General features: G+C 44.0%; 1 protein-coding gene across 1 annotated transcript; it reads right to left on the minus strand.

Annotated features, from left to right (window-relative positions):
* Positions 1–81: 81 nt before the first annotated feature.
* Positions 82–6,905, minus strand: LOC311323542 (histone-lysine N-methyltransferase SETDB1-B-like). The gene is made up of 7 exons (XM_084455788.1): positions 6,775–6,905; positions 2,650–2,880; positions 1,367–1,574; positions 1,085–1,158; positions 698–900; positions 506–578; positions 82–385 (listed from the first exon to the last, which is right to left on the minus strand). Exons 1-7 carry the CDS (start codon positions 6,884–6,886, stop codon positions 279–281), a joined length of 1,008 nt encoding a protein of 335 aa, XP_084311914.1. The 5' UTR covers positions 6,887–6,905; the 3' UTR covers positions 82–278.
* Positions 6,906–14,564: the final 7,659 nt, after the last annotated feature.

Below are 14,564 nucleotides of genomic sequence, written 5' to 3' on the forward strand. Positions count from 1 at the left end.
AACAAAGCAAAACATACTTAACAGATTTACAAAAAATATATTTACAAAAAATACACTTAAAAAAAAAGACTGAAAAGAAAAAAAATAGAAAAATGAAAAGAAAAAAGAACATGGACATTCAGTGTAATAGATTATCATACAAGAGTCATTAATTTAACATTATCAATGTAAGATGGCGTTCCATTTTACGTTGATGAATGCACTTTGCGAACTTCTCGAATTGCCCCAACAGACAGACAGTAGGATATAACGTCTACTGACTCTGAAGGCGCTGACTGTCAGGACTGAGCCCGGCTTGAGCTGCTGGATGTGACTTTGCCTGTTGTGGTTCTTGAGGATTCACCGGTCTTACACACACTGGCACGGACGCTCTTCCGTTTTGACACTGGGTGGGACAAAGGGGAAAACATGATTCAAATGCAAAACCCCTGAGGGTAGACACACACCAGAAACAGACGTCCATTCCCGAAAACCGGTGCAAAGTTGGAGAGAGATGAAGACCCACCAGTCTTCCTCATGTTGGCCATGTGTTGCAGACGCATAGAGCCTCTGTAGACCCACTCCTTGTGCTGGTCATCCTGAGGTGAAACGACAAACCCATATTGAATCCATCTTGAAACACTGCTAGAAATGCAACAAAAATGTGTAATAAATACAATGTGTAATAAAAACGTGTGATAAATAAAAGGCTTCTCACCGGGAAGAGAACGTGCAACAAACTGCAGTCAGTGGCCTCCACTCGGCATTTCTTCTGCATACCGTTGTACTCCACGTTGATCTGCTGTCCGATGTTGTAGTGAGCCATGGGCTGGTTTGGCAACTCGTTCAGGTAGTACAGAAGGAAGTCCCTGAAGCTCTTGTCTTCAATGTCTTCCTCCCAGGAAGGGGTTCCATGCTGTACTGCAGGCCATACAAGGGGAGAGGGACAGATAACTTAGCTTAGCAGTGGTTGTGTGTGTCTTTGTGTCTGTGTGTGGAGACAGAGAAAAAGAGGGTGTGTGCAAGAATGTGTGTTTCCGGTGTGTTCCTGTCAGAATTGAGTGTAGGAGGAAGACATTTTGAGGAAGACATTTTGATGTCTTACAAGGTCTGCAAACCAGGTGAAGGACAGGTAGGCGCACATAGGAAGGGTTTCCATCATCAAAGAAAACCAGGAACCTGGAATATAGTCATTGTTATAGGTAGGTAGGTACTTTATTGACCAGGGGGAAATTACAAAAAGTTTATTAATTACTTACTTATTTACATAAAGTTTTACAGACATTTGCTGTTATCACAGAACCTTACTGAAACAGCCACAGGAAATCTACAAAAACACTTTCATAATTTATCAGTCAATAACGCGGACCAATCTCCTTCCCCATACCTCGATTGATTTCTCCTGTTTGGAAGTTCTGCCAGGGTACCAGAGTAGAACCAGGATTGGTCACCTTCCGGCTCTTTGTACATGGCCACCACTCGCGCACCCTCATAGAGGTGCTCCAATAAGGGTGGTGGGTGAAAAGCAATGTGGTGTCCAGACAGCCAGCTCCTCCCATGCTCTTCAAAGTCCACCTTATACTTATGTCCTTTCTCTGTGGCAAATTGAATGCAAAGACTGATTAACGAAAATATGAAGGCTTACAGAAGCCTATAGATAAACTACAAAACTCTCTCAAGCTCTATTGAGCTTGTCAAGATTCCCACTCTATTCTAGAGATTTTTCCAGTACATTTTCAGTGATGATCTAGCTGGTATGACAGACAGGGATCGCGCTATACACTAATATGTTCCATCTTCTGATACTTCCCCTAACCTGCCCTGAACTCAGGGTCTTCTTTCCTCTCATTCTTGAACTTGGGTGGCATGTGGCTCAGGAGGTAGAGCAGGTCGGCCAATGATCATAAGGTTGGCAGTTCGAATCCTGGCTCCTCCTGTTCACATGTTGAAGTGTCACTGAACCCCAAATTGCTCCCATTGAGCAGGCTAGCACCTTACATGGCAGCTGCCGCCATTGGTGTGTGAATCTGTGTCTAAATGAGTGAATGAGAGGCCATTGTAAAGCGCAGTACTATATAAGTGCAGTCTATTAACCATTTAATTTTCACTGTCTTCCTGATATTCTGTTCTGTCACTCACTCCGGTAATTAGAAGTGTTATAGAAACATTTCAGACCTTTAGATGTTTTAATGTCACTACTTTTACTATCTCTTCTTACTTTAGTTTTTTATTTTATTTCTTGCTTTCTTTTTTAATCTCTTGTTTTTGTGCTGTTTTAATATTGTTATTGAAATCATTTTCCAGGACAAGATTTTCTAGGACACTTTTTCTAGGTTACTTTTTCTCTTTTTCCATGTATGTTGCATGACTGGAAAATTGGTCAAATGTTTTCCAAGTTTTCCAGGACACATGGGAATCCTGCTTCTGTTGTTTCTAATGCGTGGCGGTGTGTATGTCACCAAATCACCACAGTGAGAGAGAGCAAGAGGAGAATATACATTTTATTATCTTTGTTATTCTTGGTTATTTTTATTTTTAAATTGTGCAAAATAAAGTGAAGTGAAAGCAGGACAACTGTGTGTGTGTGTGTGTGTTTGTGTGTGTGTGTGTGTGTGTGTGTGTTTGTGTGTGTGTGTGTGTACTGTACTGTATGTGCGTGCGTGTTCTCACCCACTGGTTTTATCTCCACTATCTTGCCCTGGTGCCAGGTGCCGATTCTCCTCCTAGCAAGGACCACCATGCCCACTCTGACCACCTCCTCAGGGAGTCCGGCTGGAGGCTGGGTGGCCGGGTTAGGAGCCGGGGGTCCGGCTGGACGCTGGGTGGCCGGGGTAGGAGCCGGGGGTCTAGGCGTAGGATGGGTGGCCTTGTTCGAAGCCAGGGGCATAACACAGGAACTCCCTGGCAGGGAGGGAAACATGCTGATTATAACATGGGATCATGTGTTGTGCCTCCTACACTAGCTCAAAAACATTGTACTAAATCGCTTTGGATTAAATCGTCTGCTAAATGGCCAATTTGTCAATCTTCTGTATAAGCAACCGCTAATAGGCATCCAACTAAACAAATAAGTGATCCATACTGACATGTCTCAGAGATACAAAGACATTGCACAAAAACATTTGTGTACGTGCTAGGGATGCAAACAATTAATTGAAAATCGATTCATTGATCGTTAAGGATTTGTTCGAGCATGTGAAATTCACTCAATCTACTATCAAATAGGGTTGCAAATTGTAGGCACGTCCCTGAATCAATCATTGGTAATGTTAACGATCAATCAATCGATTTCCAAACAAATACCAAATCAACGCTTCATTACGGACGGACTGGGTTATTTTTTTCTGCTTGTTGCATGTCAAAGCTCCTCGCAAACACTGAGCCGATGGTGGATTTGCTGCAGGTGAGACGAGGAGAAGAGCCAACTTATCCGAATGAAAACTCTTTAAGTGATAGAGCACTGCTGTTGTCGTCATGTTGTATGTTGGCTGCGAGATGGCTGCTTCGCTACCACGTTGTTTGATAGTAGATCGAGTAAATTTCACATGCTCAAACAAATCCTTAATGAGCAATGAGTGGATTTTCGATTAATTGTTTGCATCCCTACTATCAAACAACATGATGGCGAAGCAGCCAACTCAGGAGAAATGCAGAAAAAACAACAGCGGCATATTTTGAAAAATGAAGCGGGCCAAGCAAAGCATTGTGTGGAACCACTTCGAAAAGAACGGACAAGAAGCCACTTGCAAATATTGTGATGCCGTGTACACGTACAACATAACGACAATAGCAATGCTCTATCACTTGAAGAACATTCACTCGGATAAGTTGGCTCTTCTTTTTGTCTCACCTGCAAGCCCACCATCGGCTCAGTGTTTGCGAGGAGGAGCTGCAACGCGCAGCAGGTAGAAAAAAATAACCCAGTCCGTCCGTAATAAAGCGTTGATTAAGAAAAATGAAGTCTCCGATGCAACTTCAGGCGAGGCACGGACGTCAACGCCGGGTTAGTCGGCAGCGGCTTAATCAGTCACACCCCGTAATGCAACGCAACCTACCAGCTGACGTCAGCTGTCTTAGCATGTCCAGCACGTTAGAGTACATGTATTAACCCTCTTGGCGCCAGGTTTTTTTTTTTTTTAAACAATATTTTGACATCTAAATTTCAAAAGAGTGTGGCTTTAAAGTGGTTAGAGATAGAGACTCACTGTAAATGAGACAAATGTTGAGAATGATCCAAAGTTTATGTTGGGTCTAAATTTATCCAACTAATTTGCATATTATGATGTCATAGGGTGGCGGCCAACTTGAATTATGCCATTTTTCAAGGAAATATGGGATATTTTGAATCAATTTGAACTTATTTCAACAAATTTCCCCACCTCTGTCCATTTGTTATGTTATCCAAATATCAAATGAACAGGAAAACAGTAAATGGTAAACCAACAGTAGTAAACAAACTAATTACTATGCCACATAGTAGCATCACTCACGTAAACAGAAGGCGTCTCTTAGCCGCAGAGGCCTGTGTACCTATCTATCCAGTGTACCTATCTATCCAAGTGACACTGTTTAGTTTTTCAGAGTGTGGTACCTCTCATTGCAAGGCACAGCACACAGAGCCACCCCACACTGCCCCTGCTGTCCCCTCTCAACATAGGCCTACTCATCATTGTTTACAAAATGCAGAAATGACAGGATGATTTCAAATCTGTTCCTAGATCACCTTGCCAAATCCAGGTGTAAAAGTTGGTCAAAACTGTGCCCAGTAGTCCTCAATCTCTGATTTCTCTACCAGCCCCATGGACAAATATCATCCAAAACTTGCTCACAATTGAACCTTATGGCAGCCATTTGGCGTTTTTCCAACGCAATAATCTACTCAATTCTGCTGACTCGCTCTCTCAATAACTCTGCTCCGCTCAACCCACAACTGAATGAACAGTCATCGTGTGTATTTATAGTAAACGTGAGAGGACAAAAACATATCTATAAATATACTGTGCTTACTGTAACTGTACAAAATCATTGTTGTGATTGGTCATAAATTGTGCGCGCGCGATTCATTTGCAGGCTGCTCTTCCTCAGAGCGGCCGCGGTGTCTGAGCTGGGAACATGACGCTATCTAGTCAGACTGGCCGAGTGTCATGGAGAGAGACTTACCCTCAGCTCTGGTGAAATCTGTTGTAAAGTGAACCACGGAATGCGCAGGGCTTTGTCATCTCAATCATTCCCAAATGACCAGGAAAAGTCGCTAGATTTGTCGAGATTATTTTGTTGTACGTGGGATGTCTTATTTGTACAAACACGACGCAAAATCTCAACTTTAGATGGTAGGCTATCTTGCAATCGAACTCTCCATCCTGGTATTTTCGAGTAGTTGTAGATCCCCATCCACAGGGATAGACAAAGTAGGCTACTGCACCAGGCAAAACAACCTATCCCCATAGTTTACAACTTTGTGGTTTTGTGGTTGGACGTAAATACGGAAGTCGGCTACACAAATGGATAAACCGAAGCTTGCCAGACAGCGCAATTTGTCTACTTTTACAGGTAAAAAACCGCTTGTCTCTAGGTCAAACAGTTTCAGAAATATGCCGTCCTAAAGAACATATGGTATTTAGGAGCGCTGGCGCGCCCTGTGTATAAAATAGGGAACTCGTAATGAGATTTTCTCAAATATATTGCATTGAAAGATGGTGTCATACTGAATCGTGAGCAAAGTTATATATGTCTGCCATCTAGTGGTGGCAGGAAAACCGAGGTTTCAGCGTGTAAATATCATAAAATCACTGTTTTACTCAGTAACGCAGCTTGTCGCAGAAATGCGACTTTGGCGCTAAGAGGGTTAAAGCTATCAAAACATGTTATTGTGCGCTTATGCCATTATTGCTGCGATCTCTTGCTATCTGCGTGCTCGCCCCACCTCCTCCCCTGCTCCACCGTGTTACTGTCGATGTCATCTCTGTTGTCGTCGTTGCTCTCTGTTCTGGGGGTATTTACTGCATTCTTCTGGTATTCCGCTATGCGTCGGCTAGTGGAAACCGGGGAACTCGACTTGCTTAGTCTCTGTGGCTCTCCATGGTGATCGTGGGTCTAAACATCTCCGAAGGGCCATCCTAGCGGTCCCTCCGGTCGCCATGGAGGCAGAGGCTTTAGGCTGTACTCCCTCAGAACTCCACGAAGCGCTGGCCCGTGGAGGCCAGGGACTATAATGTACAGCAGTCCCCATGTGGCTGTCTATGGCGGTCTTAGTGGGCTGAGTTACCTCCGAGCGACTACCCGATCGCAGCCCACTCTGATCGGCAGGGGGCTAAATCGATGCTGTTCCCTCTTCCGGCACTCTGGGCCAAGCTGGCCCAGAGGGGGAGAACATCTAAATTATCGCCCCACCCCCTACGATCGCGCTTTCCACTACGCAGTGGAAGGCAGGGGGCCCCCCGAACAGAGCACACCGCCAAAATTCCATATGCTGTATTTGCTGCATGCAAAATAAATGGGTCAATCTTGACTCAAGTGATCTTGACTGAAAAATGCTTTTGGTATTGTTTGGAAATGTTGGTATTTTAATTACAATTAATCGTTGACATTACCAATGATCAATTCGGGGGATGTGCCTACAATTTGCAACCCTAGTACGTGCAGATAAATATTTATGCCTTTGTTACAGTTAAGAGTCCATCTCAGTATATGGATACTTTTTTGTTTGGAGAAGAAATGGGGCGGGAAACATTTTTATGTTTAAAAAACAAACTACCTTTAGGCTTAAAAGTATACATTGATAAGGCTCTAACTCACCTTTGTTTGCCTCTTGTGGTTTTGTGGAAGAATTTGAGCTGTTTCTACTTGCAGCTGGTGAGGTAGAGTCGGTCTCATGGCTGAGCCGTTTGGACATCGCTTTCATCTCCATGTTGCCTTTCTGTGGTTTTGCTGAGGTTGGACCTTTATCAGAACTCTGATGTTTCTTTGGTGCATCTTTTCCTCTGGTCCGGCGCTTGGCCCTGGGACTTGAGTCTTGCTCACTGTCAGACGGCTCCCACGATGCATCCGAGTTATCGCTGCTGGACATCTCCTCCGCGCTCAGTCTTCTCCCAGGTTTGGTTTGGCCAATGGTGGCAGAAGAGATAACGGACTCAGGGAGTTTTCTCAGGACCACAACCTCACATTGCGTCTTCATCTTTGAAAGCCTTGCTGAAAGCCGCGCCGACCCTTTCCTCTGGGGTCGGATTTCCTCGCTCGACGCATCCGAGTCATTGGGCTCCTTAGCCGCTGTGCTCGGGTTGTCAGCCGTCTCAATGTGGGTAGCTGGACCTCTACTAGTGCTAGCGGTCACTTCAGTAGGGGTGGTGTTCACAGCAGATGTGGCCTCAGACAGCGGGATGTGTATGTTGTGGGGGTCAATGTCCATCGCACCACACTGAGGGAGAGTCAGAGAGGCGAATGTCAGAGCTGGAGACAACAATGGGCCAGCTTTTTAACGGTATTCGATTTTCTCCAAGATCTGCCAATACTGATACCAAACATTTTGGCTGCTCGGTGTGCATATACACTGCTCAAAAAAAATTCTTCTTCTTCTAATTATTCTTATTAAGTGTACATGAACGATTTATCTGACCAGCTAAGAGACGGTAAAACAGGATGTATGATTGGTAACACCCTGATAAACCATCTTATGTATGCCGATGATCTGGCTATCTTCTCTCCTAGCAGTGCTGGGTTTCAACAGATGTTGAATATATGCTCTGAGTATGGTGTCCAATTTGACATGAAATACAATGCTAAAAAGAGCATTGTCATGATTTGTAAAACAAAAGGGGACAAAGATCTAATCTTCCCATCATTTTACCTGTCAGGGCAAGTTCTATCTGTCTGCTGTAAAGATAAGTATTTGGGACATGTCATCACAGATCAAATGTCTGATGATGATGACTTATATAGACAGCGCTGCATGTTATATGCACGAGCTACAGTAACATGTTGGTAAGGAAATTCCACTGGTGCTCAGATAATGTCAAGATCAGCCTGTTTAGAGCATAGTGTACCCCTCTTTACACTGCTCCCTTGTGGATAAAGTTTAAAAAGGCTAGCATCCATAAGCTTAAGGTTGCCTATAATGACTGCATGTGCATATTGCTTAGAAAGCCAAGGCGGTGCAGTGCATGTGAACTGTTTTGTAGTGCAGGAGTCAACACATTTCATGCGCTGTTGAGGAATCTGATGTATACATTTATATGCCGATTGAATGGTTCTCAGAATTCCACATTGTGCTGCTGTAGAATCCTGGTTTCAGTGCTGTGAGATACCAGTCACCTATGTGGAAAGTGGAAACACTGGTATTGTTTCCTTTTTTTTATTTATTTGTTGTATGTGTATTGTAATGAACCATGAATCTGCATAATAAAGTTGATTGATTGATTGATTGATTAAGAGAACACTTACATCATCAATCATCATCGCGGATCTCTAACTAAATATTCCAGTTGAAGAACGTTATTGATTACATTGTGCATTTGAGCAGTGTGTTTAGACAACCACAAACCTATGGATGTAGTTCATGCTGTTTGCCTTGTTACCATTCCAAATCAATAGTCGAATCAGAACCCTACATTAGCCTACTTAGTTAGTTAGTACTTTCCATTTTACTTAAGAGTTTCAAACCCATGTTAATTACTGAATGTCATTACTGTTCTTCCAAGAAATATCCCCGCCACTTGAACAGAGAAATTTGGCTGACGGGTTTTGTGTCATAGATCGGTTCTCACCGACACTTTAAAGGAATATCCTGATCACAACTTCTTCGACTTTGATCGCAGGCTGAAAAATGCCACGAATAAAGGCATTTCTGTATGTGTGTATGCTGATCATTCAATACAGAACATCACACCTGATATGAACAGTGTCCTACTCACTGACAGGTGGGTTTGAAGAGAGCTCTGGTGCAGGCCGCCTGCCCCCTTCTCCTCTGGACCAGACTGTTCATCTGGGCTACCTGGGTTTCTTTCAGGCACACCGGGTCGTTGCTGCTCTCCACCTGCTGTCAAATCCAGCTCTCCGTCACTTTCACTGGTGGTGACAATTTCAGGATCTGCAACTGGAAGAGGAGTGAGAGAGGCCGATACCCAAGACAGACTGGAAAGAATGACTTCCCAACACAGATCCCCCTCCTCCTCACCATTGTCCACAGGCATGGCGTCATCAGTAGGGTCAGTGGCATCATCTCTGTCGTTGACGCAGGAGCTTGTGTTCTCATCGCCGTTAGGGTCTGCATACCTGTAGTCTATGCCCAGCTGATGGTACAAGTCCTTTACTGCGGTCTCACACTTCACCACAGACCTGGAGTAACCAGCGCCACCGTTTGGGGCGGCGGCAGCATCGTCACCGCCGTCTATCACTATGACGTCGGAAGTGGAGTTCTCATCACCCTCAGAGTCTGTGTCCCTGTAGTCCATGCCCAGCTCACAGTACAAGTCCTTTAATGAGTTCTCACACTCCACCACAGCCCTGAAGCAACCAGACAACAGACAGGTAGTGAGGCAAAATAAAGGTGCAGTCTACACAGAGCGGAGATAATGACTGGTCAGTCTTCGATAAATCTGTCGTCAGATATGTTAGGATCCTCTGTACGTTGAGTATCATTCAATACAGAACACCACACTAAATATGACCCATATCCTACTCACTGGCAGGTGCGTTTGAAGAGAGCCCTGGTGCTGGCCACCTGCAACTCTCTCCTCTCCAACAGACTCTTCACCTGGGCAAGCTGGGTTTGCCTCAGGCGCATCAGCTCGTTGTTCTCCACCTGCTGTCGAATCCAGCTCTGGAGCTCCCCCACAGTCATCTCCACCTCATCCTCCTCGTCCAGGTCAACAGGCTCCATCACCACAGAGCAGCCAGGTAGCTGGCTACTATTTCATGTCGCACTGTAGAAGAAATTAATAATCCAATCTTAAAATTGTTGAAGAAACTAATCTAATCATCTTTAAGAATCTTTAGGAGAACTCTCAGACATTTATTTCCAGTTTATTTTATGTGCACGGAGAGACAATAGGATAACGTTTTTCTCTTGACTAGGACAGTCCCAGTCAGAGACAAAGGCCCTCATTTACCAAGCGACTGTACGACAGAAAACTTGGCGCACGATCATTTCCACGCCAAGTTGGGCATTTATCAATTTGGACCAAGGTTATTATAGTTAACGAAAACTAACTAAAAAATGAAAACTAGGTGTGAAAATTTTTTTTAGTTAACTGAAATAAAAATAAAAACGAAGCTTTACAAAAAAACGATAACTAACTAAAACTGTATTGTGTGTTTACAAAACTAACTAAAATAAACTAAAATTGTAGAGAAAATGTCATTAGTTTTAGTCTTTTTCATTTCATACATAAGCCTAGTATTTTGGGTGGATATTAAATCTATCCTCCATTATTTCTTTAGCTGTGCCCCTGCGCAGAAGTAACCTGACGTGCGCCAGATGGTTTGCACAGAGTGAAACAACATGAGCTCACGAGATCAGGATGGTCTCACGAGGCTAGCGCAGAAAAAAAAAACTAAAACTAATACTGAAACTAATAAAAACTAAACTAAAACTAAGCATTATCAAAAGATAAAAACTAAACTAAACTAGCAAATCTGCTTTAAAAACTAATTAAAACTAAACTGAAATTGAACACAAAAAGTTAAAACGACATAAAAATAAAAACTAATGAAAAAAGCAAAACTATTATAACCCTGATTTGGACGTGAGCGGACATTGCGATCAAATCTCACATCAAGTCTCAGACTGTGTACGCAAGTTTCAGACTGATCCTGGCTGGCTTCTAAGCGCAGCCACATAGGCCTGTTCATCACTTTTAAATAAGTAGCCTTCCCTATGGCAAATTATGATATTTTGTTAAGGCCTCGTCACGCATCCCTAAAATAAATTGGTATTTTCCAATTCTTTTCAATTGACGGGGTAACCAGGTTTTTGGTCAAAGAATAATTTCGCTTTCATTTTGAGATAGTCGTATACTTCTTAGACTATAGCCTACAACTATCCGAGGAGAGAGGAGCTAGCCTCTAAACCTACCGGACTCGATCACGCAAATCAGAGAATACTGAAATTATAATCTGACTGGCATCTAAGACTGCGTAGTCAGCAGTCCAAAAATGCAGACTATGGCAAAATATTATATATTCTAAAGGCCTCGACATTGTGGCATATATCGTTACATAAATAGGTATTTCCAAAGTGTTTGCCATCAACGCCTTTTGTTGCTGTGGGCCTAAAATCAAGTTAACTTACATTACACACTCACTTACACACAAACTACTTGTTAGGCTAGGCTACTGGTGACGGTCTGCAGCATCATTCTGTCCTGTGCGCTTCTGCACAATATTGCGCAGGACAACAGAGTTCCTCTTCACGTCCCCGTGCAGCCAGACGAGCCCATGCCCAGAGAGCCGTGCCCAGCGCAGCCCCAGCTGGGGGCTATCCGAAGGAGACAGGACCTCATCAGTCGCTTTTAAATGTAGGCTATTACTCATGTTTGGCTGCAAGCTATTCCATTCAAGAAAGTCAGACAACGCACAACATTCAAATAGCCCATTTTATTTCTGAGATTTCAGAGTTTCGTTAATCTCGTTCAAGCCCTCTCTCAGGGTTTCATTTATGAGCGCTGTAACACGCTTTTTGGTGGCGAGTTTCAAATCGGACCATTTTTTCTTCACCTTCATGTAAAACGATTGGGACATGAGCAATCATGATACTATATTATATAGGCCATAGCCTACTGTCATGTAAAGATGTAGGATAAATTACAAATTCACACCTCTGTTGGAGTTCGATTGGCCACAGAAACGCTGTTCACCGCAGCAGTGATTTCTCTCCATACCACATTTTTCCTGCTTCCTTTGATGCCACTTTTGAGGCTACCAAATAGCACCAGTTGGTTAGATTGCACTTGAGAGGTTAAAACCTCTATTTCAGCCTCAGAGAAGTTTCTCTTTTTGATCGTATTCTGCTTGTCCATGTCGTGACTCTAGGGGTGAGGCCTCTGAACCCAGAATATATAGAGGCACGATATTCTAATTACGATAGATTCCAGCCGCCACATTTATCAACGCTCGATCATTCGTACGATGGGATTGGTGGCATATGATTGTTTGATAGATCACACGTGGACGCAGTCGTACCATCATTTGTGTGATGGAATGTGCGATAGAATGAGAACAAGCTTCTTATAAGTGCTTATAAATGTCTTATAATCTAACAATAAACATGTTTATTATGCTATTATTAACCACTTGTAGTCTTATTTACGCATAATAATGTCTTATAAGCATGTTAATGATTTATAAGGTCCTTATTACCTATTGACTAATGCTTATTATCTATCAATAAGCGTGTTTATTATGCTATTATAAAACATTAATATAGTCTTATTAACACAATGTCTTATAAGCATCTTATAAGGACTTATAAGGTCCTTATTATCTATTAATTAACGCTTATTACGGATGGTTACTATATGTGATGACGCTAGGACGTGATCAAAGCTTAATAATATTTATTGAAGTTATACTAATCAATGATCAAAATAACATGAAAACACAATTCAATAATAGATGGAAAACAAATATGGCAATATGAAAACGGCAGAAATGAAAACGATGTAATAGATTATCACAGCCTATCCTAAATTCTCTAAGCTTAAGGCTAACCTCTGCTCTCGCCAGAGAAGAGTTTGTGGAAATTCCTAAGACCCTGGTGTTGACTACACAGAGAGCTTAGATGTAGGTAGCGGTTCGCAATTCCACGGATACAGATAGGATTTTCATCAATCAGGCACAAGCTCGGATCCTGGAGTTACATGTTACTTGGAGAAATCAGAACCTGAGAGACTTGAGAGAAATATTGAGAGAAACATTGCTTAGCAGCATAGAACCAGTTATTTACAACACACAGTAACACTTGGTTACAAATTCAATGCATCAATGCCCATACTTTATTCCTAGCGCTTATTCTCATGGTGGTTCCATCACAGAGTTGGGAGAAAGTAATTGCACTTTATTAACTAAACAAGACAAAGAATGCTCATATTCCTTTGTTTAACAGTGTCTTCTTGGAGAGAGCTTCATTGGAATGTCCTGCCCTGAGTTTATTACCGTGAGGCGGGTAGGAGGACCATGGCAAAGGGAGAAAGAGTTAATGCTAATGGGTTTTGTCAGATTTACTGTGACTTTGACAGGAAACCGTCTAAACAAAATGGGTTCCACCCTACATGACCTCTCATTGATTAGTCACTGGGTAGGGGAGAGCCGGATGTCCCGGGCTGGCCAGATCTTCATCAGGCATCACCAACATTCCATTCAGTGAGATGGTCTCACAATATGGTCTGTAGAACATTTGTCCATAATAATAAAGAAATTGAGAGTTTAACATGTTTTTTGAATGATTTTTCACAGTGCCCACCCACATCCATTGTATGACCAAAACAGTGGTAGAGCAATTATCAGACTTTCTCAAAAGTGCTAGTTTTGTCAACGTTTTCAGATTGTGGTGGCCATGCCTCCAAATCACGCCCCTCCAAGTTTCTCCATCATTGCCCATGTATGCATTGAAGTCTCCCAATAGGACAGTGGAGTCCCCTGCAGGAGCCCCAAATAGGACTCCACTCAGGGTCTGCAGGAAGGCTGAGTACTCTGAACTGCTGTTCGGTGCATAAACACAAACCACGGCCAGAGTCCCCCCCCCCCCCCCCCCCCATAGTCCTAAGGCGCAGGGAGGCGACCCTCTCGTCCACCGGGGTGAACTCAGCTGGGGGCTAGCTAGTATAGCCACACCTGCCTTACGCCTCATACCGTGAGCAACTCCGGAGAAGAACAGGGTCCAACCCCTATCCAGGAGTTTGGTTGCGGTGCCGGTGCTGTGCGTGGAGGTTAGCCCCACCAGGTGTAATTGGTATCGCTCCACCTCCTTCACAAGCTCCGGCTCCTTCCCCCCCAGCGAGGTCACGTTCCATGACCCCAGAGCCAGCCTCTGCCGCTCAGGTGTGGTCCGTCGGTGCCCACCGCTTTCATTGCCACCTAGTTGGCAGCGCACCCGACCCCGACAGTGGGTGGTGGGTCCACGGGACGGAGGAGATGGTGTTTCCACGTAGCTCTATCGGGCTGGGCCCGGCCGGGCTCCATGGTAAGCCCGGCCACTAGGCGCTCGCAGGCGGGCCCTCTGTCTGGGCCTGGCTCCAGACAAGGGCCCCGGGCTTCCTCCGGGCTGGGTCTCTCTTCCTCTTAGTTCTTTATCCATCGGGTTTTTACCTGTAACCCCTGGTAGGGGGCTAGGGGGTACTACCACTTGCCCAAGGTGGACCCCCAGACTAGTGGAGGGAAGGAGACGTCTTACTTCTCCATTCTAGTTCGCACTGGAACTAGCCACTGCCCAACCACCCAAAAACAATTGACCATAATAAAAGCGTGGAAATGTGGACCCGGACCCGTACGGGTCCCGGGTCGGGTTCCGGTCCTCTCGGATTTACCCGACCTGTGAAGACCTCTAGTGAGAGCATTGGACTCCCACCCGGGACACCAGGGTTCAAGACCTGGTG

This window comes from Borostomias antarcticus (genome assembly GCF_949987555.1).
Source record: "Borostomias antarcticus genome assembly, chromosome: 21".
In the NCBI taxonomy this organism is placed as follows: domain Eukaryota; kingdom Metazoa; phylum Chordata; class Actinopteri; order Stomiiformes; family Stomiidae; genus Borostomias; species Borostomias antarcticus.